Genomic DNA, 21,829 nt, shown 5'->3' with positions numbered 1-21,829 from the left:
ATAATCGTATCGTCTTGAGTAACACTGCAATACTTCGTTGAAGAATACAAACTGAGAGAATAATAACAAAACACATTCATTTTTTTATTTGATCAAGTTTTTATAGGGTTCAAACCAACATGTCTACTGAACAATTTGGTACCGATTGTTGATTCATTAAATGCGCTCACTATATATTTTAAAATTATGATTCTATAACCCCATAAAATAGCTAGCTCACTTTATTGAATTTACCTACTGCGCCGCCACATATTATATGATTACCCGCAAACTGTAAACTATAGTGTTATTTAGGTAAACCTTTCACATAAACTTAATACTATTATGTATGTATAATGCTTATAATACATTTCAAACAGTCCCCCTTTGTTCTTCACCCTTTATCAATACATTTAAATATTAATTTAAGAACGAACAAACACAATTATTATCTGTATATTATAAATTTTAAATAGAAATTTATGCCACTCTGCAGTTACCTGTTATTATAACTGTTAAATGTATTTTGTCTGTTTAGTAGTACATTTTAGCTTTAATTATTTCTGGACAATATTTTACATAAATTGTTACATTTTTGTGCTTCTCCTTCTTCTATTCGAATGGATGATTTATACACCAAAAACCGGTATTCCGTATTTTAGTATTGAGTCTATTCTGCTAATATATGGTCATTGCCTTCTGATGTACCTACCTAAATATTTGAATAGCAAACAATAATTAGTTGTTATTTTCTTTTATTATATATAAATTGGTCAGGTTGCTGTATTTTATATTTCGTATGGCTATAAGTATCACCTGACTTCATTCTACTGGATAGATAGTGTTACTGACGAGTTCCTATGCTTGTATTTTACCTACCTTGAGGTCATTATATGCGTAAAATTGCTTTTATCGTGCAAATCTAATTAACAATACCTCTTCAATGATAGATCTATTTTATCCCTACTTTGCATTTAAGTAGAGATATTGGCAAGTGCTTGTGTATTAATATATACATTTATTCAACATCTCTATGCTGGCTAATAATACGGAAATATTTATATGATTATAACTGAATAAATAGGCCAATGACTGAAGTTAATGTCATGGTATGATTATAAAGAAAGTAGAATCAATAAACAATATTACATAATATTTTTGAATACTACAAAAATCACGTGTTATGAATGAAATATATTAATTTGCGATCCATAGGTATGCTATGAGAGACGATTTGAGTGAAAAAAGTCACCCACCTATATTTGGGAGGTAATTTGTGTTATATCTTATATTAATTGTATATATTCACATCCAATTTTCATTTTTCACCGCCGTAATCACACCATGTGTCATGTTAATGCGAGAAACGTCCCTCTCAAAAAACTTGATTTTACCGTAAGCAGATTACAGAGAGATTACGTAGATTTTGACCATTAATTTTTCTTTCACACAAACTATACATATTATTATCACACATGCTGTCTACACGAAAATATTTATTTTATATTAACATTTGATTTTTCCAAACATTTTTATAAAAACTTAAATAATTTTTCAAGTAATCAAAGAACACAAATGGTTTTTAATACAATTTTGATTGATATCTAACATTTTAAACTTATTTATATAGGTAGTCGACATTTTTTAAATTTGATATAAATTATAAATTAATGCTAAAATATTATTTACGCAATTTGTATTCTGTTACTACTCGGAAAAATTATTTCAGTTTTATGAAAAGGTGTGAAAAATCCGAAGTTTACATAATATGTAATATACAATTTTTTTTTACACGATATACACGTATTGTCACACGATCATTTGTGAGTACCTAATCTCCTTGTAATGTGTATGCGGAAAATCAAAATTTCCTAGTAGGACATTCCCGATTGACATGAAGTGATTAGTATGGTAAAAAATGGAAATGTGCTGTAAACATACAAAAATATGTTCCTGTAACTCATGTTACAAATATAAGATTTATAATATTATCGAAATAACTATTGAAACGACGAAACGTCATTGTATCTTAGAATAATGATTATACCTACCCATATGTTATTATTGTATGAGCTTTGTTATTAATTTATTTCTGAATAACAATCACTACAACAACAACAATAAAGTATAACACTGAGATTAAACTTGGTGTTCGAGTTTCCTTAGGATTTCTTAGTATACGATAAATGTATAATATTATCATACTACTAGGTGCTATATAAGTTAAATTTCTCGTTTTAACAACTGAAGTATTAAAATTATATTGTATACACAGCACAATATAGGATTTGTTTACTTTCTTTAGAAGCAAAGTTTTTATAAGGTAATACATAATGTATAATAATATTATATATTTATATGTATAACGTATATTTGTCACTATGTACAGAGAATTTTATACGTAATGACGATAAGTATTAAGTCCCTAAAATTAATATTTTTTTCAATAATTCTATAATAAAAATAACAAATAAAACTGTTATTTTCGTTTAAATGCCCAATTTTTTCGAAATTAAACTTCAAAAAAAGGATGCCGCATAATATTTATTTTAAATATTTTTACAATAGTGAAAGACCAACATATGAATAACCTTGAAATAAAAGTTCAAAGCTTAAGCTATATAAATTGAAAATGCATTAAATCTCAGAAAAAAATTTCAAATGTTCAAGATGATGACGAATTGTGTTGAACTTTTAAGTTTAAATGCTTTAAAAAAAAATTTGTTCATGTATTTCTAATATTTTTAAATAGCTATACGTACAAGTTATTAGGAACCATGCAGTATATTTCCAAGAAAAATAATTTATTAACATTTATAGAAAAAATATTATAAGACTCAAAAATTCCAAAAGCCTATCGCTTATTTAATGTATATCTGTAGTGTAAATAGCTCTAAATATTTATCATACAAATTTTAAAATATCTATTTTTATTATGAGGTGAAAATACTTACGACAGCTTTATAATTTCTTAAAGTATTATTGTAACTTGAAATTATAAAGTAGGTCCCTACTATTAGAAATACAAATTATATCAAAATATATATTTTAATTTTTTGTATTCCCAGGAACAGTCCTGTAACCTCGTGAGAATTCCAGGGAACATTCTTGGGAATTTCCGGAAGTGCCAACCTTAAATGTAGTACATATATAGTAGCGAATTATTTCTATACAAAATTTGTTCAGAGTATTTCATATTACATATTACATTTTCATTAGGTTTTCATTCTTTCTTATTTGGAATTTTTTCTTTTAGCTGTCTTGAATTTTTACTTGTCGCTATGTCCGGAAGAAACATGATTTATGACTACTAAAGATTTTATACTAAACATTTTCTTGTTTTGCTTCATAACGTACACGGGGATAGTTTGCATTCCTATTTTAAAAGAGAATTACATGAGTAATTTTTTATAAAGAATTTGTACTTACATTTCAATTATTTTATCAATTTTTTTTCGTTACAGTAGAAAAAAATGTAGAAAAATGACAAAATGGTTTCACATAAATAATATGTTCTATAAACCTTTCTGGGTGACAAGAGATTCATCATTTCTTTTCCCAAAATAGTGACTTACACATAGTTGATAAAATTTACAATCAACGATCATGATTTTTTCAAGAAAACAGTTTTTCAAAACTTATATTCTTTATGGAAACTTAATTTTAAAATATTAATTTGTATTTATCCTGTCATTATAAATTCTATTTACCCACTTATCAGTTTGAATTATAAGTATAGCTAGTAGATACTTTTTAAATATTAATACATTATTGATAATTTTTTTTTCATTCATATTAAATTTTTGAAATGTAATTTATATAATAATATCAAATATAGTTAATAATTTTTTTTTAAATACTATACTTGGTTTTTACTTAATTATATTTATAAATAGGAAGTTAAAAAATACTATTTCAACGGTGATCGATTCTCATCATAAAAATACGTTTAATGATATTATCAACCTACTGACTATAAATAGCTTTGGTACATTAACTGATCAAATCCAATGGATATTTTTATTTCTTTGCTAAATGTTAAGTAGCTACTTTAAACTTCTTTACAATGAAAATTTCTTCAAATATCAAATATAAAAAAATTACCATTGATTTTTTCATAAGAAATATTTATGAAAAGATAAAAAAATATGAGACTGTCAAATATTTATCTAGTTTGAAATGTTTAAAATTTGAGATTTTGATAACTATACTCAACATTAGTGATTTCAAGTTTATACGAATATATTTCATCAAACTTCGTGTTCTGACTTTTGAAGCAATAATAATAATGTAATAATATTTCAATATAGTGTTAGTTGTTGGAAAATGTAAAATGTATATAGTACAGCTTCCTTCTCATGTTGTATAATATAACAATATTATAACGATTACCGAATTCAGAAATTCACCCACTTCATAGATAATTGCTTTGGGACATTCAACATTTGTCGCTATGACTTTTAAGCAGTTTAAATTTATATACAAGAATATTTAAATGTATCCAAAACTGATTCAACTAATGAATAATATATTGTTCATCACAAGTGTCATATCTGTCTGAAAGAAAATATGAACTTTAATCATTTCCAAATTCCAGCCAATTAAAATTTGGTTGTAACAATGTGATCATCATCAATTCAAAGGGGTATCAATGTTGTTTAGTCATATATAATTTATACTCCGTATAATAGTTAGAGTTTGGAAATACCTTTGAATGAATATATAGTTTTGTTACATTGTGTAAGTCAAACGCAAGCCCTAGTTCCGATTGTATGGATACTAAATAAAATATTACTGTTATTTTTTGGTCCGAAAATATAAGACATAGTCACATAGGTAAAGGGTATATATAATAATTTTGATTTTTCTTGGTGTTCATAATTCATATGACTATCATATTTTGACAAAATATCCGCTCATTTGTTTTCATGCTCTGGAAAGTTTTAAACGTTTCTCAGAATCTAAATTAATTCCACCGATGATTATTTTTTATTTAACCGTAGATTTTTTGGAGATTTCATTCGTTGATATTGTAAGAATACAAAGAAATTAATTACACTTACCCTCTCATCTGAGGTATGAGTAATTGACTTGTGTGTTTGCATGTATCCACGCATCCTCTTCGCAACTTTCGGATCTTTTCCCTTGTTTCCGGAGAATCTCTAGCTGTACCGATGTGCACCAGTAGTTCCCGAAACTGAGCCACTTGGCTATTGATTTCGACCACCAACTGTAAGTAGAACAATTTAATGAGTTGAAAACATATTAATCGGTTAATATGTATTTTGATGTAGGTACATATATTATTATCGATGTGGCTTCATTAAATTGAAGTTATAATACAATGATAATAAACGGATGTGATAGAACATGAAATACTATTTGAAAATGTATATAGAATTCATTTAAGTAATTTAAAAACGCTTGATAATTGCTAATTTATGTTAAAGAATCTTCCAATATATTAAACATGACGTGTAAAAATTAAAATAAGGTTACGTAGGTATAATATAATTGTATACTAGTGGATTCACCAAGTATGTTCTCCTCATTTTTCCTTTGGATAATGAATTAATTCAAATTTTGGTTTTGAATTTTTTAAATATACTTAAAGACCATATTTTAAAATGCTTGAAGTTGTTTGTACTACATAAAGAATATCCTGTAGGGATACAAACTTCTGTTTTTTAAACGAGAAACCCCTTCCCCAACCTTTCACTGTAAATCAGTTAGTGGATATTTTTTTAAAAATTTTACAAGTACCTAAATCATAATTTCAATAATTCGTTTAGTAAGATGTTTATATTTCATGAGAGTAATAGTCCTTAAAAATGGTTTTACAACAAAATGAGATGTGCCATAATAGATCTTGTATTTATATTACTCTTTGATAATTTTAACAAATTATAAATATTGATAGGAAACACTTAAATATTCAAATCACCATAGCCCCAATATATTCTAAGCCCATTATCATGGACTTTTTATCCATTGTACACAAAGTTAAATAACTCTAAAAGTGCTCGTTCAAATTTAGATTTTTTTTGATATTTAAAAATTCCAAAAAATATATTTTCTCGATATCTGCAGGATTGAAAGAGAAAAAGAGGGTAAAAATGCTTATTAAATCACCCTGTATAGTGTATATAATATAAGTAGATATATATTTCTTCATTTTCCAACTTAAATTTATTTTTTGTTTTTAATGATACGTTAAAAAATTATAAAAATATTATACCGGGACAATGGGGTTGTTTTATTTACAATGTTTGAACTCATAAAAGTTGTTGAAAGTCGTGATGTCCAACTTTTCAAGTAATGATATGTAAATAATAATTATATTTTGCAGTAAGCGAGTGAAATGGGATGCCTGTTGTCTTAACACTTTGTATTGTATGCCTACAAAGAAAAATAAACAGTGACTAAATATGCTTCAAGGACATAATTTTATTTTGTGCTTTAGGTATAAAATACACATGTATAAAATATGCATTTTAAATATATAAATGTATGTTGATAAAAATTGATTCAAGTTTTTGATTTATTCACTGAATAATAATAAACTAAACTGTAAAAAAACTTAAGTAGGTGGCTTATTTAAAAAGTGTAATTGTATTTTAAAATTGTATATTGTGTCATTACATGTTATAAACATTACAATATTAATACAAAAACATAGTAAGTAACTATAGTAAAATATTTATTTTCTAATATGATATGTAAATTGCTTATTATGTCAATAATATTTTACAACATCTGTTCGATACATTTTCATTTTTCAATAAATGTATTGTTATGACAACAAATTGTATTTTTAAATTAGTTTAACTAATTTTGCAATTTGTATGCAAACCATGATAATATGACTGTATATCAGTTTCACACATACTCCGATTACAGTTGATGGTTTTGCTATCAGCTGGAATACTCAAAATACATTATCCGACCGAAATATACTATATTATATACGACTATGAGTGCTTGTAACCTAATCGAAAACAAAAATTTCGATCAAATCGTTTTTTGTGATCGTTGTTCTGTTATTTGCAAACTGAAAAAAAAAATATGCTACTGGTTTAAATTATTACTATAATATACACTTCCAGTATTATAGATAGTGTACGTCTGCATGCAACTTGGTCTAGTCAGTGGTATGTCTATATAAACAATAGGCACTACCTCTGTTAATATTGACACAACTTTATGTTTACGCATCCATGATATAAAATTACAAAAATAATAATAGCAATATGAGTTACACAAAACAAAACATTTTTGCCCCCATAAATTGCCTTTGAATCGTATTTAGTAATTACACTGTACTTATTGGTAGATTTAGGATATTGATCAGCATGTATATTATACTTACTCCACAATTTTTATTCTCCGTTTGAACACAGGATTGAAATTATATATATACATACCGAAATCATATAGTTTGACAAATAGGAATGAACAATATTAATTCAACGATAAATGAAAATTTAATAAGTGCTGATTTTGTGAACATGAAAATAATAATAATAATAATAATACATTGATTATAGTTGAAATTTTAATCATTTCTATTTATAGACATCAATAATATGTTCACATATCACTGTAAAGTACTGCATATTTGCAAGTATTTGTATATTACCATATTATTATTTATTGCAATGTTGGTGAAATTTTCTTTTCACTTAAATTAAAATGTCAAGTTTATACATTTTACTCAATATCACCCACTACTTTTATTATATTTATTCGTGAAATATTAACAATACAATATTGAAATAATAATAAATGTATATGAATTAAATGATTAGTGACGAGTGCATTATTGCTAAATGCATTTAACGAAATCAATGAAATTGTTTTGTAGTGTTTTAGTGTTCCAAAATTTTAATTACATATTTACACTAATACATTATTATATGCTTAAAAAGGCCATTCAAATCTCACTATGCGAAAATGGGTGAGATTATACGAGAACTCACTGTAATCCTCACCATTTTTTTGACTTAAAATTCGAAAGACCCTGTATATAGATAGACAATGATATATAATATGCACTCAGTTGAGTTATCTTATTAAATATTTAAATACATTCTTCAACTTAGCATTAATCTTACAGTGAAAAATGATCATTAATTTACTTAATTTTGGATTGAATATGGACTAAATATTATCACTCATTGTTTTAAAAAATTTAATTTAAAAATAGTAATTTTATTTCTATTATTAAATTTGTTATCTATCTGTGACTTATTTACTCAATAGTTTTAATTCAATTTTTTTTAAACTTGTTTTAATAAAACTCACTAACGGATTAAAATACCTCCATCAGTTGATTTATTTATTTTAATAAACTAGTTTTTTTTTTTTTTCTATTAAGACATCAAACAAATTATAAATATTGATTTACACAATTTGGTTGAAGATATATTCGGAAACAATTGATGTAATAGAGACAATAAACTGTTATATAGTGAGACACATCGAGTGCTGGGGTTAACAAAAAAATGGTTTCTTTTTAAATACATTTTTTCTGTCAAATTGAGTCAAGTTTAGTCTGTTTAAGACCGGTGAACATTCCTAGATTGCACTAGAACGCACGAATGCGATACAGGTAAACGTGAAAAAGATCTTCCACAAGATTTCTATGTACAACCACACGTTTCAAAGTTAATCATAATCGTAATTAAGTTTATTCAACGTGAGAAAATCGTATATTTTTTTATACCGTTCCGTGATCAGAATGGCTTATTCTGCACTAATTAATTTTTTTTTGTCTATTTGTTCATACAACAGAGATAATACAACTGTTACGCACAAAACTACGTTACGGCCAGAAGATAAGTAAACGAAGTCATATGTTCCACCCTCCATTGTTATATATAAACATTAAATACATATATATTAGTATTGGCTGATAAAATAACAGCTATTCGAAAAGTCGAATTCGCAAACGGTCAGAAGGATTGAAGTAATTTCATTGTACGGTATGGAGTGTGTTTGACGGCCACCTGGAAACGGCTATTCCCCGACTAGCCAGGGCGTATATCTTTGCTTACAATATTGTCAATGAGAAACCCTTTTCAGTCTTATTGGAATTGATTATTGTCCCGTGACCTAGCTTTTTTTGTTCGTCACATTCCGCTTTAAGAATTTACGGATAGCGTAGAAATAAAGTTTCAACAAACAATATAAACTCATAATACGACATATTGTATGTATACTGAGATATTATGGCCCTCGAATGTTTTTAAATATTATCGTTCGAGATATTTTAATTTGGTATGAATAATAATAATTGTCATGTGAATACAATTTAAGACGATGATATAAATACGTTTTTGTAATCTCGGAATAGATCACTTAAACATTTTTCATTGATTTATTATGAATTTTAAAGTTATCCAATTCTTTTTTCTTAAACATAAAATTACTGAAAAAAATCATGTGATGCTTTGTCTGGTATTTTTTACTCGTAACTCTCTCGTTTTTTGCGGTTCGGCAGACGATATTGAACGTATAGATACAGATAAAATACGAGAGACTGAGTAATAACACGACAAAAAAAAAAGAAAAAGATAAGGTTGTGAAAACCATGTGCTTTTCGTCTTATATTTATTATATACCGCAAGCCATTTAAAATCCATCTTAAGAGTTTGTTATTATGTGGTCATATTTAAAATTTTTTTCGATAATCTACATTAAACTGCGCATGTACAAACATTAAATGGTTTTTAATGTTAAAATAATTCCTCTATCATAATTTTATGTTAGGAACGAAATTGAAAACTCTAACACTGATTAAAATAACTAATAATAATAGCACGGTAATGACGTGGAACAATAACGATTGATATTAATTATTCATGCGTCGAACCAGATCTAATTCTGACGATCACTTTACTATAAGTAAATTATACTTTAAGTTTGTTATATTATACCCGTGGTACTAACATGCAGAATTATATTATTTTCAACTATATATGTACCTAAGATGCTAATATATAGGTACCTAGGAAAGTATAGGCACGATATACGATTCTAAGTATTTAGTTAATCATCGTAAATGAATCTATGTAGTTGCATTTTAATAAATAATAATATAATAGACAATTTGTGATCCTTCAATATTTTATATATTTTTTAAATAATGGGTATACGTATATATATATATATGTATATATTTTAATTTAAAACTTGTAGGCTTCAACATCTGCAGCCCTTAGCCCTCAACAAGACGAATACAGTTCATAATACAGTAAGTGATTAAATTAAAGCATACTATACGCTGTTCGATACGGCAATATCTATTAGGAATTGAATTACATTGGCTTCATAATTATTCTTGTCGAGCGCTAGCTCCCGGGAGTCTGGTGGTACCTAATAATAGTTGTTGGTTTATCTTCCAGCTTTCGATGATGAATTACCGATAATATTGTCAATGTTTGATATTTATTTGTGTTGTTCAATTTTTACACATTTTTTCAAGAAGAAAATGAACATGGTAATATTTCTGATATTTATCTTAATGACTTTTTAATAAATTAAAATGTATAATATTATTTTAAATCAAACAATCTCAAACAAAAACCAGAGGGCCCGATAATTATGCTTTAATTATATTAGAGATTTACAGTTTTTACACAAACATTATTGCATAATATGGATTTATATATTAAATACTTATAATTTACATTAAAAGCACTTTTTGCAACTTGGAATTAATTTAATCAATTATTTAGCACTTGTCAAACGTGAATTATTTTAGAACTAATCATAAAGCCTAAAAGTTTAGGACTTGATTAATTCGCCAGATAAGTGTCAAATACACTGATAAGACTAGAAAAAAAATGTATTCATGTCTTTTTTTAATAAATACAATAATTTAGGATTAATAATAGTATTTATCCACGCTAAGTATGAATCACGCTTTTGATGTATTTGGATTCAATTATACGTATGGACTTAGTGTTTTAATGCGTGAAAAATATAAAAGTTATATTTTTGAAATAAGTTATAAATATAATGTCACATATTTGTATATTTGAGAAATTTTGAAGTTGATTTCAATTCATATATGTTGTACATTTTTATATAATAGAGTAATTGTATCCAACAAATCCAGACAATATTTAGTCTTTGTTCTGATTGATACAATATTAGTTCGTAGAAATGTTTTCCTGAATGTGTAATATATAAGTTGTTCCTATTTTATTTTTCGATCATATTTCAAAACGAAAGTCAACTTGCAAAAAAAAAATATATTGAAACGAATAAGTTTAATATTTTACTTTGTCCAATCTGCTTCCGTTTATGTTTCGATGAAATAATTCAACTGCCATGGAATATGTATAGGACATCCTATAAAATATATCCTGTACTAACATTTTTTAAAGTAGGTATATTATATGATAAAAAACCAGAGTTGTAAAATATATCCTTTAAAATCGTAAAATAATATAGGTAACAGAAATATGATCAAAAAGCAAGCATCAATATTCCATATTTAATGTTAAATACAGATGAATGTAGTAAATATAAAAGGTATAAAAAAAAAGTTATTTTTCAATCATGAAATACACCGCACACTAAAATTGGTTTTCAAAAAATAAAAATTACACCTCAAATTCTTAATATCTAACTAAGAACATAATGACTACTAAATATTTAGAATTTAAATCGTTAAAATGAATACAATTTATACTTAATTAAACAAACTGTGTACAATAATGAATGCATAAATAATTTCCAAACGGCTGCATTAATTTCGATAAAAACTGTCAAAAATATTATTAGATCAAGCAAAGTCCAAGATTAGGGTGGACAAATTCCTTCCATATCTTAATTCAACATAATTTATTATATTATAATATTTATAATATCACTAGGGGGTCTGTCCCTGTTCGTTTTGCTCATCAACCACTCAGGCAAGGCCCCTCATTTTTTTTGTTCGGTCCAGAAATTCGTTACCTCTCAAGTATGACATAAATGTTGTTTGATTATTTTTATTTTTACATAGCTATCTATTTATTAATTGTTAAAGTTCTCACATGATGATTTAGATGATTTGATAGTAATAATCATAATTCATCCGTATTATCCTGGCGATTTTGTATCTTAAGAAATTGTCACAAACTACCATATGAAAACCGATAACTAAACCCCAAAACGGCTTTCAATTTGACACTTTTTATTTCAAAAATAAAACCAGATATAAATCGGGGCAATAGTCAGGTAGAATTACACTAGTGAAGAAGACTAATAACTTGCATTGAAACACAGGTTTCAATTCAAATAAAAAGAGTAATATTTTTGGTATACAAAAATATCTGGGCATCACACCTAATGGAATATAGACGGATGGCCCAATCAAGTCTGATTTGGAGACTTATGTCTCAAGGAGACTAATGATTTGGCACTTAAACTCAGCTTTTAGCATATTTTCTACATAAAAAAAACCTTGACATGCCTCTAGAGCGCCCAGTAATCCCAGGTACTAACATAACAAAACTGTTTTTCTCCTTAGAAGACATATTATATTAATTTACTATTTATTCAATAAACTGTTGTTTTTACTGATGATGATGGTGATCCAGATGCTGGTTGTAAAGGAACTGATTTTTAAATTATATTATCTCTCCTAGTATTAAGTACCTCAGATGTTTTTGGAATTTGACTTTTTAATGTACCATTTATTTTATCTTATATTATTGAAGACAGACGGGGTGAACTCAGGGATTTCTAGCCAACAATTTCAAGTATTTAACCTCTATGTACCTACGCATTATGTATTCAACCATTACATCCTTTAAATAGTGCTCACATGGTGCCATGGTTGTGAAAGCTTCCAATTAAAATATCCAATACCTAAAAATGGATTTATATGGTACTTTGTAAATTAATTTAATTCATCCAATTCATCATACCTCAGGACCCTGCTGCATAGTCGAATTTTAAGATAAAATTAAACAAAAATAAATGGTATTTAAATCTGACGTGACGAACAGCAGAGAACAGTTTAAATCCCACTTCCGAGGTTTAATGTTAAGAGCTGTCTTACCTCCGCGTTTTTAAGATTACCGACTGTCGACGGAACATAGTTGCTTCCATTAATTACTTTTCTTTAGAACATTTGGCCTGCCTAATAATTATTTCTTCTCATTTATTTTTATTATTGTATCTGCTTTTCATAATTTGATCGTCACTCAAATAGCTTAATGTAACTAACTCGAAATAACGTAAAAATATGAAATAGAACTTCTTATTATATTTTCAATTTTGTCATTGCTCTTTGTCTTCAGTAATGCTGCATGGAGACGATGCCCGCCTGATTTTTGCCAGGTAATTAGAACGAGACCAAACAACGGAGTCCCGTAGCCGGTTCACAATGGAACGTCTCCGATCGACAATAATATTGTCTTTGACGAGTAGATTAATTGTCAGAGTGTGCAGATAAATCTACCTGCCACTGTAAAAGTAGCTGTGCCTCGAGACTAGTAATGTCCACAAGCGTTCAATCAACTCATTAATCATGTCACCAATAGCCATAGGTATTACTTTATTTTATGTAGATTTCCAAGTTTACTGATCAGTGAATATTTGTAATCTATCCCAGCGTTATTATTGTAAAACACGGACGCGTAATGAAACATTAATTTTCTCCTTTGGTAGTAAAACACCGGAACACTTTTGTACTTGTAATATATTTGGAATGAAATTACGAATTCGTACCACATAAAATAAAAATTCAATTGTAAGACGTTTGGTCTAAAATTCCAATGAGCACTTTACAGTTTTCAAGATGTGTAACGGCGCACATTTTGATTTTAAGTTAGGTTATATTTAATATGATTACCTTCAAACTGTGAAGTTAAACGTCATTAATAATTTATACTACTTCAAAAACCAGTAAATATTATATATACATAGAACATTTTTCATCAGACATCTAAAAAACAATAATCCATCAATCATGCTACTATGGTATGGTTTTTTCATTCTAAAGGCATGTGACAAGGATTTTTCTCTAAGAACCCAGGTGGTTACCCATCCATAACAACTGAAACCGCCTGATGCTGGAAGCCAACACCGCGCCATACCAAGGAACACTATGGTATGATTTGTTTTTAGAATTGAAATACTTTTATTTTTTTTGGAAATTAATAAGAGTTAGGTCAAAATATTATTTTTTTAATATAATTATTTTTTTTATAGAGCTTTTAGATAACTATAAGAAAATTTAAATTTTTCACAAATAGTTTTCAATAAGTGGAACATAAATATATGGAAAATTAGATGGACAAATGAAAAACAATAGTATTATAGTAAATGTGGTTACAATTTAAAATGAAAATAAAAATAAAAACTGATGAATATTTCCAGAAATATCAGCTGAACATTAACGAAGACAAAATCAATATGTATATTATATACTATACCTAAGTCACATTATTACCTGTTATTTGTTGATATAATTATAACCTAATTGCATAACGAATACCAACGAACCATTTTGGTTAAACCTGCTCAGTGGTATGTACCTGTATTATAGCGACAAGCATAAACCGAAGACTAAAATGTAAAACCAATATACAAGTCGTTGTTGAGGATGAACCATTATTATGTACGTGAATGATTTATGTAGATGATTTTGCATTGTTACGTGTTCATACAGTGCGTATTTGTGTATAACAACAGTGCACAGTATATTTATTAACATGGGGTTCTATTGTCTGAAGCTTGCACGGGAGGGTAAGTATAGGTTTAGGTTTAGGTATAGGTATAGGATAGGTTATGTACCCGATGAATATATGCTGCACAATATCAAAGGGGAATTTATCTTAGACGTTGACAGTGAATTAATTCTTGTCTTAGGTAGCATTCATTAGACTACTATATATTTATATATGATGTACTTATTACTTGAACAATTCATTTTTTCTTGAAATGTTACTTCGAATAACTCGGATGTACATTAAATTATAGTGCATTTAAAATAATTTATTAAAATTGTATTTTTCGATTTATTGGATCCTCTCTCCAACTAAAGTAAAAAATAATATAATTTCTATGGTAGGTAAGTCTATCTGTTTTGTAAATGTATTCTACTAGCAAATATTGTACACCACTGAACATGTTCGTGGGGGGTTCACGAGTTGACAATTTTAAATACACATTTATTAAATAGTAAACTCAATCAAATAATAACAATAATTTTTATTTTCGTAAAGCTAAAATATCAATTCTATATAATGAAATATTATGTTATATAAAATCAGCAGTTAAATAATACAGTTAAAAGCTATACAAATAAAATTACCTACAATTACTAAAATCATCATCTATAACTAATATAACAAGAAATGAAATAATTATATACATTTTTAATTTCTATCTAATATGTTTATATTTTTTTCTTCTAATAACCAAATTGTAATTTCTTAAGAATCTTAAAAATAGTTAGTAATACTTAATATGTTTAATTTCTAATGATAATACAAAATATTAATTTGTTTTGCATGTTAGTACTGGTGGTACATTCATATTGTTGTTTACATTTTGTATGTTTGAATCTCGAGCCCATTTTAAAAATAATTTTATTTTGTATTTTTTTTCAATAGGCTATTAGTTGTTCCGTATGAACCTTTTTAGTTGTTCCGTATGAACCTTTTCATATAGAAACACCATAATTAATTAATGATTCTATCAATGCTTGCCACACTACTAAATTTTCTCAAGTTCTAAGATATGCATTTTAATTTTGAAAACATACATAATGTTCATAATTTATTTGTTACACGTTTTATGTAGTCATTCATATTTTGTATCATGGCACATTTCTATGCTTAAATATTTACAGTTACTAAGGTTTGGCATGTACATATATTTTTATTCAAGCACACATTATGATGTATACATAAACTTGTTTTAGTTAGTTGATTAAAATTAACTATGAAATGTGAGTTTTTTTTAAGATTCAAAATTTATTTTCACATAGCCATTTATGGATTTTTCTCAAGTCCGGTAAGTACACTAACATTTTGAGACTGGCCTTCTACAAAAAGTACTGTATCGTCTACATAGCTACTAGTTATCTCTGTGTTCAAATTATTTATTTTGTTTATATGTATATTTAAAAGTGTGATCGATACATTAGTCCTTAGACGTGCACCACATGTTATTGAAATTCAATTCATTATTTGTTCGTGTTGTTTTCTATTTTATAAATATGAAATTAATAACTGGTCAGTTTTTCTTTTAATATCAAACTTCTTGATTAATTATATTTTTTTATTAAGTTTATTTTGGGATTGTGAAAATAAATCAAAAATTATACTCAATTAAACCATAATTAAACCATAATTATTCAGATTTCCAGATATCTAATTTATTTAAAACGGGTAGGTAAGTATAAAGTAAAATAAGTTTAATTTTATAAAATTATGTTCATGTTATCATTTTTAGAAATAATATGAAAATAATTGTATTGAATTATGGGTGGCAATCGAAATCACCTAATTATTCTAAGAAGTATAAAAATAGAAAACATAAAATAAACACAAGTACCCAGAATAATACCAAAATAGTATAATGATAAATACCTGTGTAAGTTATACAATTATGAATATAGATTTGTAGACAATACTTACTAAAAAATACAGATGTTGGTACCTATATAATATGTGTAATTTTTAGTTTATCAAACAAACAATATATAAATAATAAATATATTATGTATATATTATGTGTATATTCAAAATGTCTCCCAACATATTTTCAAGTAAAGTTTGGTACCTTTTTATTATTTTATAAATAGTATAGCTTTTCAATTTACACATTACCCAATACACATAGTATTCTTAAGTGACTTTAAGGGATAGACTTTGATGTGATGTAAAAATGAAAGTTTCGTGGTTTCAGTATTACTATAATACATAAAATATTTTATATATCTCTTGGGTCAAAAAAGGTAGGTGGAACTGTAATACCGAAATTTATACAACTAAACTTTTACTAAATCAATTCCGGTATATTTTCCACGTCTGGGTAGCACAAATGTCTGCTTTACAAATACTAGTAACATAAAACCAACAAAAATTACCATATCTGAGTATTATATTTGTTGACACAGTAGAAAGAAAGAAAGGTAAATTAATTCAACACTTTAAGTCAAATGTAAACAAATAAATTCTTTCAGTTAAAAATAGATTTTAAATCTCAACAAATATTTTTTTTAGATTCAATTTAAATACAAATATATCTATTTCATTAAACATACATTTTTTAAATTGTAACATTCATATATACATATAATATGTATATATATAATATTATTATATATTCTTTAATTCAAAATCAAAAAGTTTTATACTACCTATTGTTTAATATGAGTTATTAAGTATATAATACATGTTCTTTTTAGTATTCTACTGTAGGCAATAGACAAAAAGAATCAAGTAGATTTTCGGTTGATAAAGATTGTAATGTAATACTGTAGAAGATGCCCATAAAATAAAATGTGATGTTTAATAAAATAGCTTAAATGGTCTTTAAAAATAAGCAGGGAATGCTAAATAAAAAAAATAAAAATTGTTATTAGTATTTTATATTTAGTATGATATAATTGTCGATGGTCTAATGGTTAATAAACTATGACAACCTGACATACATCATATAATATTATGATAAAAGTCATAATTAGTGTACATAATTTCGAAGCAACTAGCGAGTCATAACCATTTAATATTTAAACATCAACATGTTAAACGTATATACATATATGAACCCCATTGCTGAATGCTACTGATTTAAGAAAATAATTATATTTCACACATAATGTAGATAATTAATATAATTAAAAGCTGTGCATTTTACTACATTTTCAATTTTATGCAACAGGGGATAAACTCTCCAAGCACGTTATATTAATATTTAACTGTACTTATATATAACATCAGAATACACCTATTTAAAATGTATAACTCAATTAAAAATAATATAAATACAATTTGCATAAACATAATTAGTTAACAATTTAGTCAATAATGATTATTTACTGTATAAAATAATATACTATTATTACGGGCATACTAATATTCTGCAATACAATAATTATTTGTTAACAACTTTAAATATTCAATCAGCATTTGTACAGAATATATTTTGATATTGCTTATTGTATAATATCATATGAAAGACAATGCTATGATTTCATTCACTGTAAGTACCTTTGTATAATTATAATTATGAATGGATATGGTATAAAATATACTGGATAGATATGATAAAACGTATTTTACATTAGTATTAGTGACGATAGTTTGGTAATTTATGATAAGCCTAAGTTAAAAAATCTAAAGTGGTTAATAATTTAACATATTCATTTTGTTACTATTAAATTATTTACCTGATTATTGATTTATTTATACTCTAATTGTAATTATATCCAATTTGTTGTTTTTCTCTTAGTTAACCAATGAATAAATACAGTGTAAAGAATACTGACTATTACGTAACTAAATATACACTCAAAATAATTATATTCAGCTATAATTAATGTTGGGTGTAAGCATATATTTTATAAATTATAACAATAAATAATAACAATAAAAAAAGTTACCTGCTTCAGAAATTGGGTGTAAAATGTTTTCGTGTAAATTATGATAGTTAATATAATAAATACTTATCCATAGACAATGTGTTGAGCCAAAGTTTTCAAAAATTGAAAATCAATACTCTAAATATCGGCAAAATATCTGGTGAGGACGTTCAAATGATGGAAGGTAGCCATAAAATGAAATTATGTTTGAGAAAATGATAAAAATATATATTTCCCATTTAAGAATCTATTCAGGTATAACTACCTACACCTTATATAATCGGTAAATGCTTTAAAATATGGCATTCAATCAATGTTAAATATTATCGAGTGACGAATTGATTTGTACCTATACCTATATTAAAGTATATACATATAAGTATACCTTTTTATATATTATATACATGATAATTATATAAGTTTATAAATACATGAATCAAGTGTTTTTTCTTTGAAATGTAATAATTAGTTTTTCTACCCACTTAAAATTTACAAAGGTAAATTGTTGAAAACTATTTATCTAATAACCATTTTATTTTTGTACTAAGATAATATTTTTTCTCTGTATTGCTATTTCAATTTTTATTACAGATATAATTTAATAAGATCAACGTTACCTAGTTCGTTTTGATGTAATTAAAATGTTTAATGAGTGACAGGTCAATCAACAAGCGTTTACTTAACTTCTTTGAAAGAAAAATAAATGTTTTCATAAATAAACATCAAGGTAAAATATTAATACATTTTGTAAGTATTATATTTGTGTATGATAAGTATATTTATGAATTGTAATAACATTTAAAAATGAACGTTCTTCATACATTGAATTTGAGTCAGTTGAGTTACATTGGCGACTGTGTTATCTTTATTTTAACTATAACAATTATTATACTTTTTTTATATATATATATAACAGTTGATATATGTAGTGGAATTGTTAAGGCAAATTTCCCAATTTGATGAGAGCGACAAAATTGGCAAAGAAAAATAAAATGTTAGTTTCAATATTTAAGTCTTAACTTAATGCCGTCGTCGGCATAGGGTGATAAATAATAGTTAACACGTAAATTATGACAATATTGTATTTCGGAGAATTATCGCCCACCCGCAATATGTTCTTCGAGAAAAAAATATCACTGTTCAACCAATATCAACTAGCTCGGTCTCGACGAGAATACCTAATAATAAAAAAAAATATTTATTCTACATATCTATATTCAAAGAGAATAGGTTTGTTTAGGTTAACAAAAAATGTTTTCCACTAGGTTTTTAGGGTGTTTGCGAAAAATATGTTTCTTTATTTTATTTTTTTCTGCAACAGAGAAATGCGTTAGTGAAAGTTATGCACCGTTAAATTTCCATCGTTTGGTCTACGGTCCCTCGATCGATTTCGTTGGATTCAAAAAGCCACAGGGATTCGTATATATTGCGACCTACATCCTTTCTATATGTTACTATACAGTCGCAATAATTATAGGATAGAAAAAATCAATTAGTTTTGTTTTATTCTTTTTTTAGATTAAACATAATACACATATACGATATACATACACATTATATTGTGTGCTCGCTGTGCATGAATAGTTTCAAATAACGGAACAGTTTTATAATAATATTACTTCTAGGCAAATACCATATAGCACGATAAACCGACTGTATTTTGTTCATACGTGAAGGATGTATATAATTGTATATGGTCGCTGTGGCGGTCGCATTTTAATTTTAATTTTTTTAACACACAATGCGCATGATATATTACGTACTTGATAATATTATGCAAAATAAAAATGAAAAACGAAAAAAAAACCATTAATTTGTTCACACGCAATACCAACAATTATTTTACTATGATGATTTATGACGACTACTCGTGAGTCGTGGAAGTTGAGAACATATTAAATCATTTTAGTAGTATCACCAATAAGCATATTATATGGTTATAAAAGTTGAAAGCTTAAGTTTAAGCTGCACTATTGATGTAGTTCGAAAACGATGATAAAAATAAAAAGTTAAAAGGATATGATTCTCAATAAGTTATTTTTTTAAAAAAAATTTAATGATAAAAAAATATAGAGTAGGTTTGAAAGTATAACATGTATCTATCTTTTTTTTTTTTTTGATGATATACATGCTATGTGATATTCATATAATAGTAAAATATATTGGAACTTTTCAATTTATTTCAGTACTTACCTACTGGCAGGTTAGTATTTGTATGTAGTCCAGAATATTGAATACACCGTAGTTGCATTCATTACTTTTGAAGCAGACTTAAGTTTTCCAATTCATTTTTTAAAAGAATTGTTGGATTCAGTTATGTTGGTAAGAAATAAAAACATATTTGAATAAAGCGATGTTATAGTGGTACAGACTACTGATTGTTTCAAGTATTTGGTTCTCAAGTTAAAGTGCAATACCCCAATGTGGGTTTTTAATTTATTCAATGAAATATAAACTTGGCAGTATACTAATTAAATATCACTGTTTAAAATATTATATTAGGTAACACTTAATATTTCAGTTTTTATTATTAAAAGCCATGACCAACTGCTTTATTATTTCCCAATTAATTTGTAGAAAAATGTTTGTAGAAATAATAGATAGGTAATAAAATGAAATAACGTGGATGGATTTTAATTTAGACTAAAAAATAATTTCATAGAAATCGGTGTTACATTAATAGTCTCAACTAGCTTAGTAATTTATAATGTGTGTTGTACATTGTGTATCAGCCATGTGGTATAATCAATATTTTTTGTTTTTCTGAAATGCATATACACTTAATAAATTATAAATAACTATCAGATCGTGTTTTAGGTTTTTAAAAACACAAAATAAAACTTAATATATAATATGTCTAATGAAATATATATACATTTTCTCTACAATTGTGCAGATTATAATAATAAAAATTAAAACTGTTTTATACAAGAAATGGGATAGGTAATAGGTACTCACTCAAAAATCGAGTGAAGTTTAGTGGTATATTTTTTTGTTTTATTCGTTTAATAAACAATTTTTCAGTTGATTTTTTTTTAGGAATTTATAATAGGTATATTTTTGTGTCTCGGCTCGGGGTAAAAATGAATACTTATCTATTTGACTATTTCATATAAGCGTTCTAACAAGTGGAATGGAATGCTTAGTGGGATATTGCACACTTTAACAAGTATACCAAAAAAACTTTTGTCGTTCCTAATCAACATATTATCTTACCTACCGTTTCACGCACATAGAATACTGCATTTGCATTAA

The 21,829-nt window shown here is 26.3% G+C and overlaps 1 protein-coding gene across 2 annotated transcripts in view; it reads right to left on the bottom strand.

The window, feature by feature from the left end:
• LOC111036867 overlaps positions 1-21,829 on the bottom strand; it is a 99,195-nt gene that overhangs the window by 39,235 nt on the left and 38,131 nt on the right. For both annotated transcript variants that reach the window (XM_022319129.1, XM_022319119.1), the window contains one exon: positions 5,043-5,209. In XM_022319129.1, coding sequence (XP_022174821.1) covers positions 5,043-5,209 — 167 coding nt within the window. The remainder of the gene's footprint in view (positions 1-5,042; positions 5,210-21,829) is intronic.

The sequence above is a fragment of the Myzus persicae genome, unplaced genomic scaffold, assembly GCF_001856785.1.
Source record: "Myzus persicae strain clone G006 unplaced genomic scaffold, MPER_G0061.0, whole genome shotgun sequence".
NCBI classification, from domain to species: domain Eukaryota; kingdom Metazoa; phylum Arthropoda; class Insecta; order Hemiptera; family Aphididae; genus Myzus; species Myzus persicae.
The sequence above is the reverse complement of the archived record's forward strand: the minus strand, read 5'-3'. Positions and strand labels throughout refer to the sequence as shown.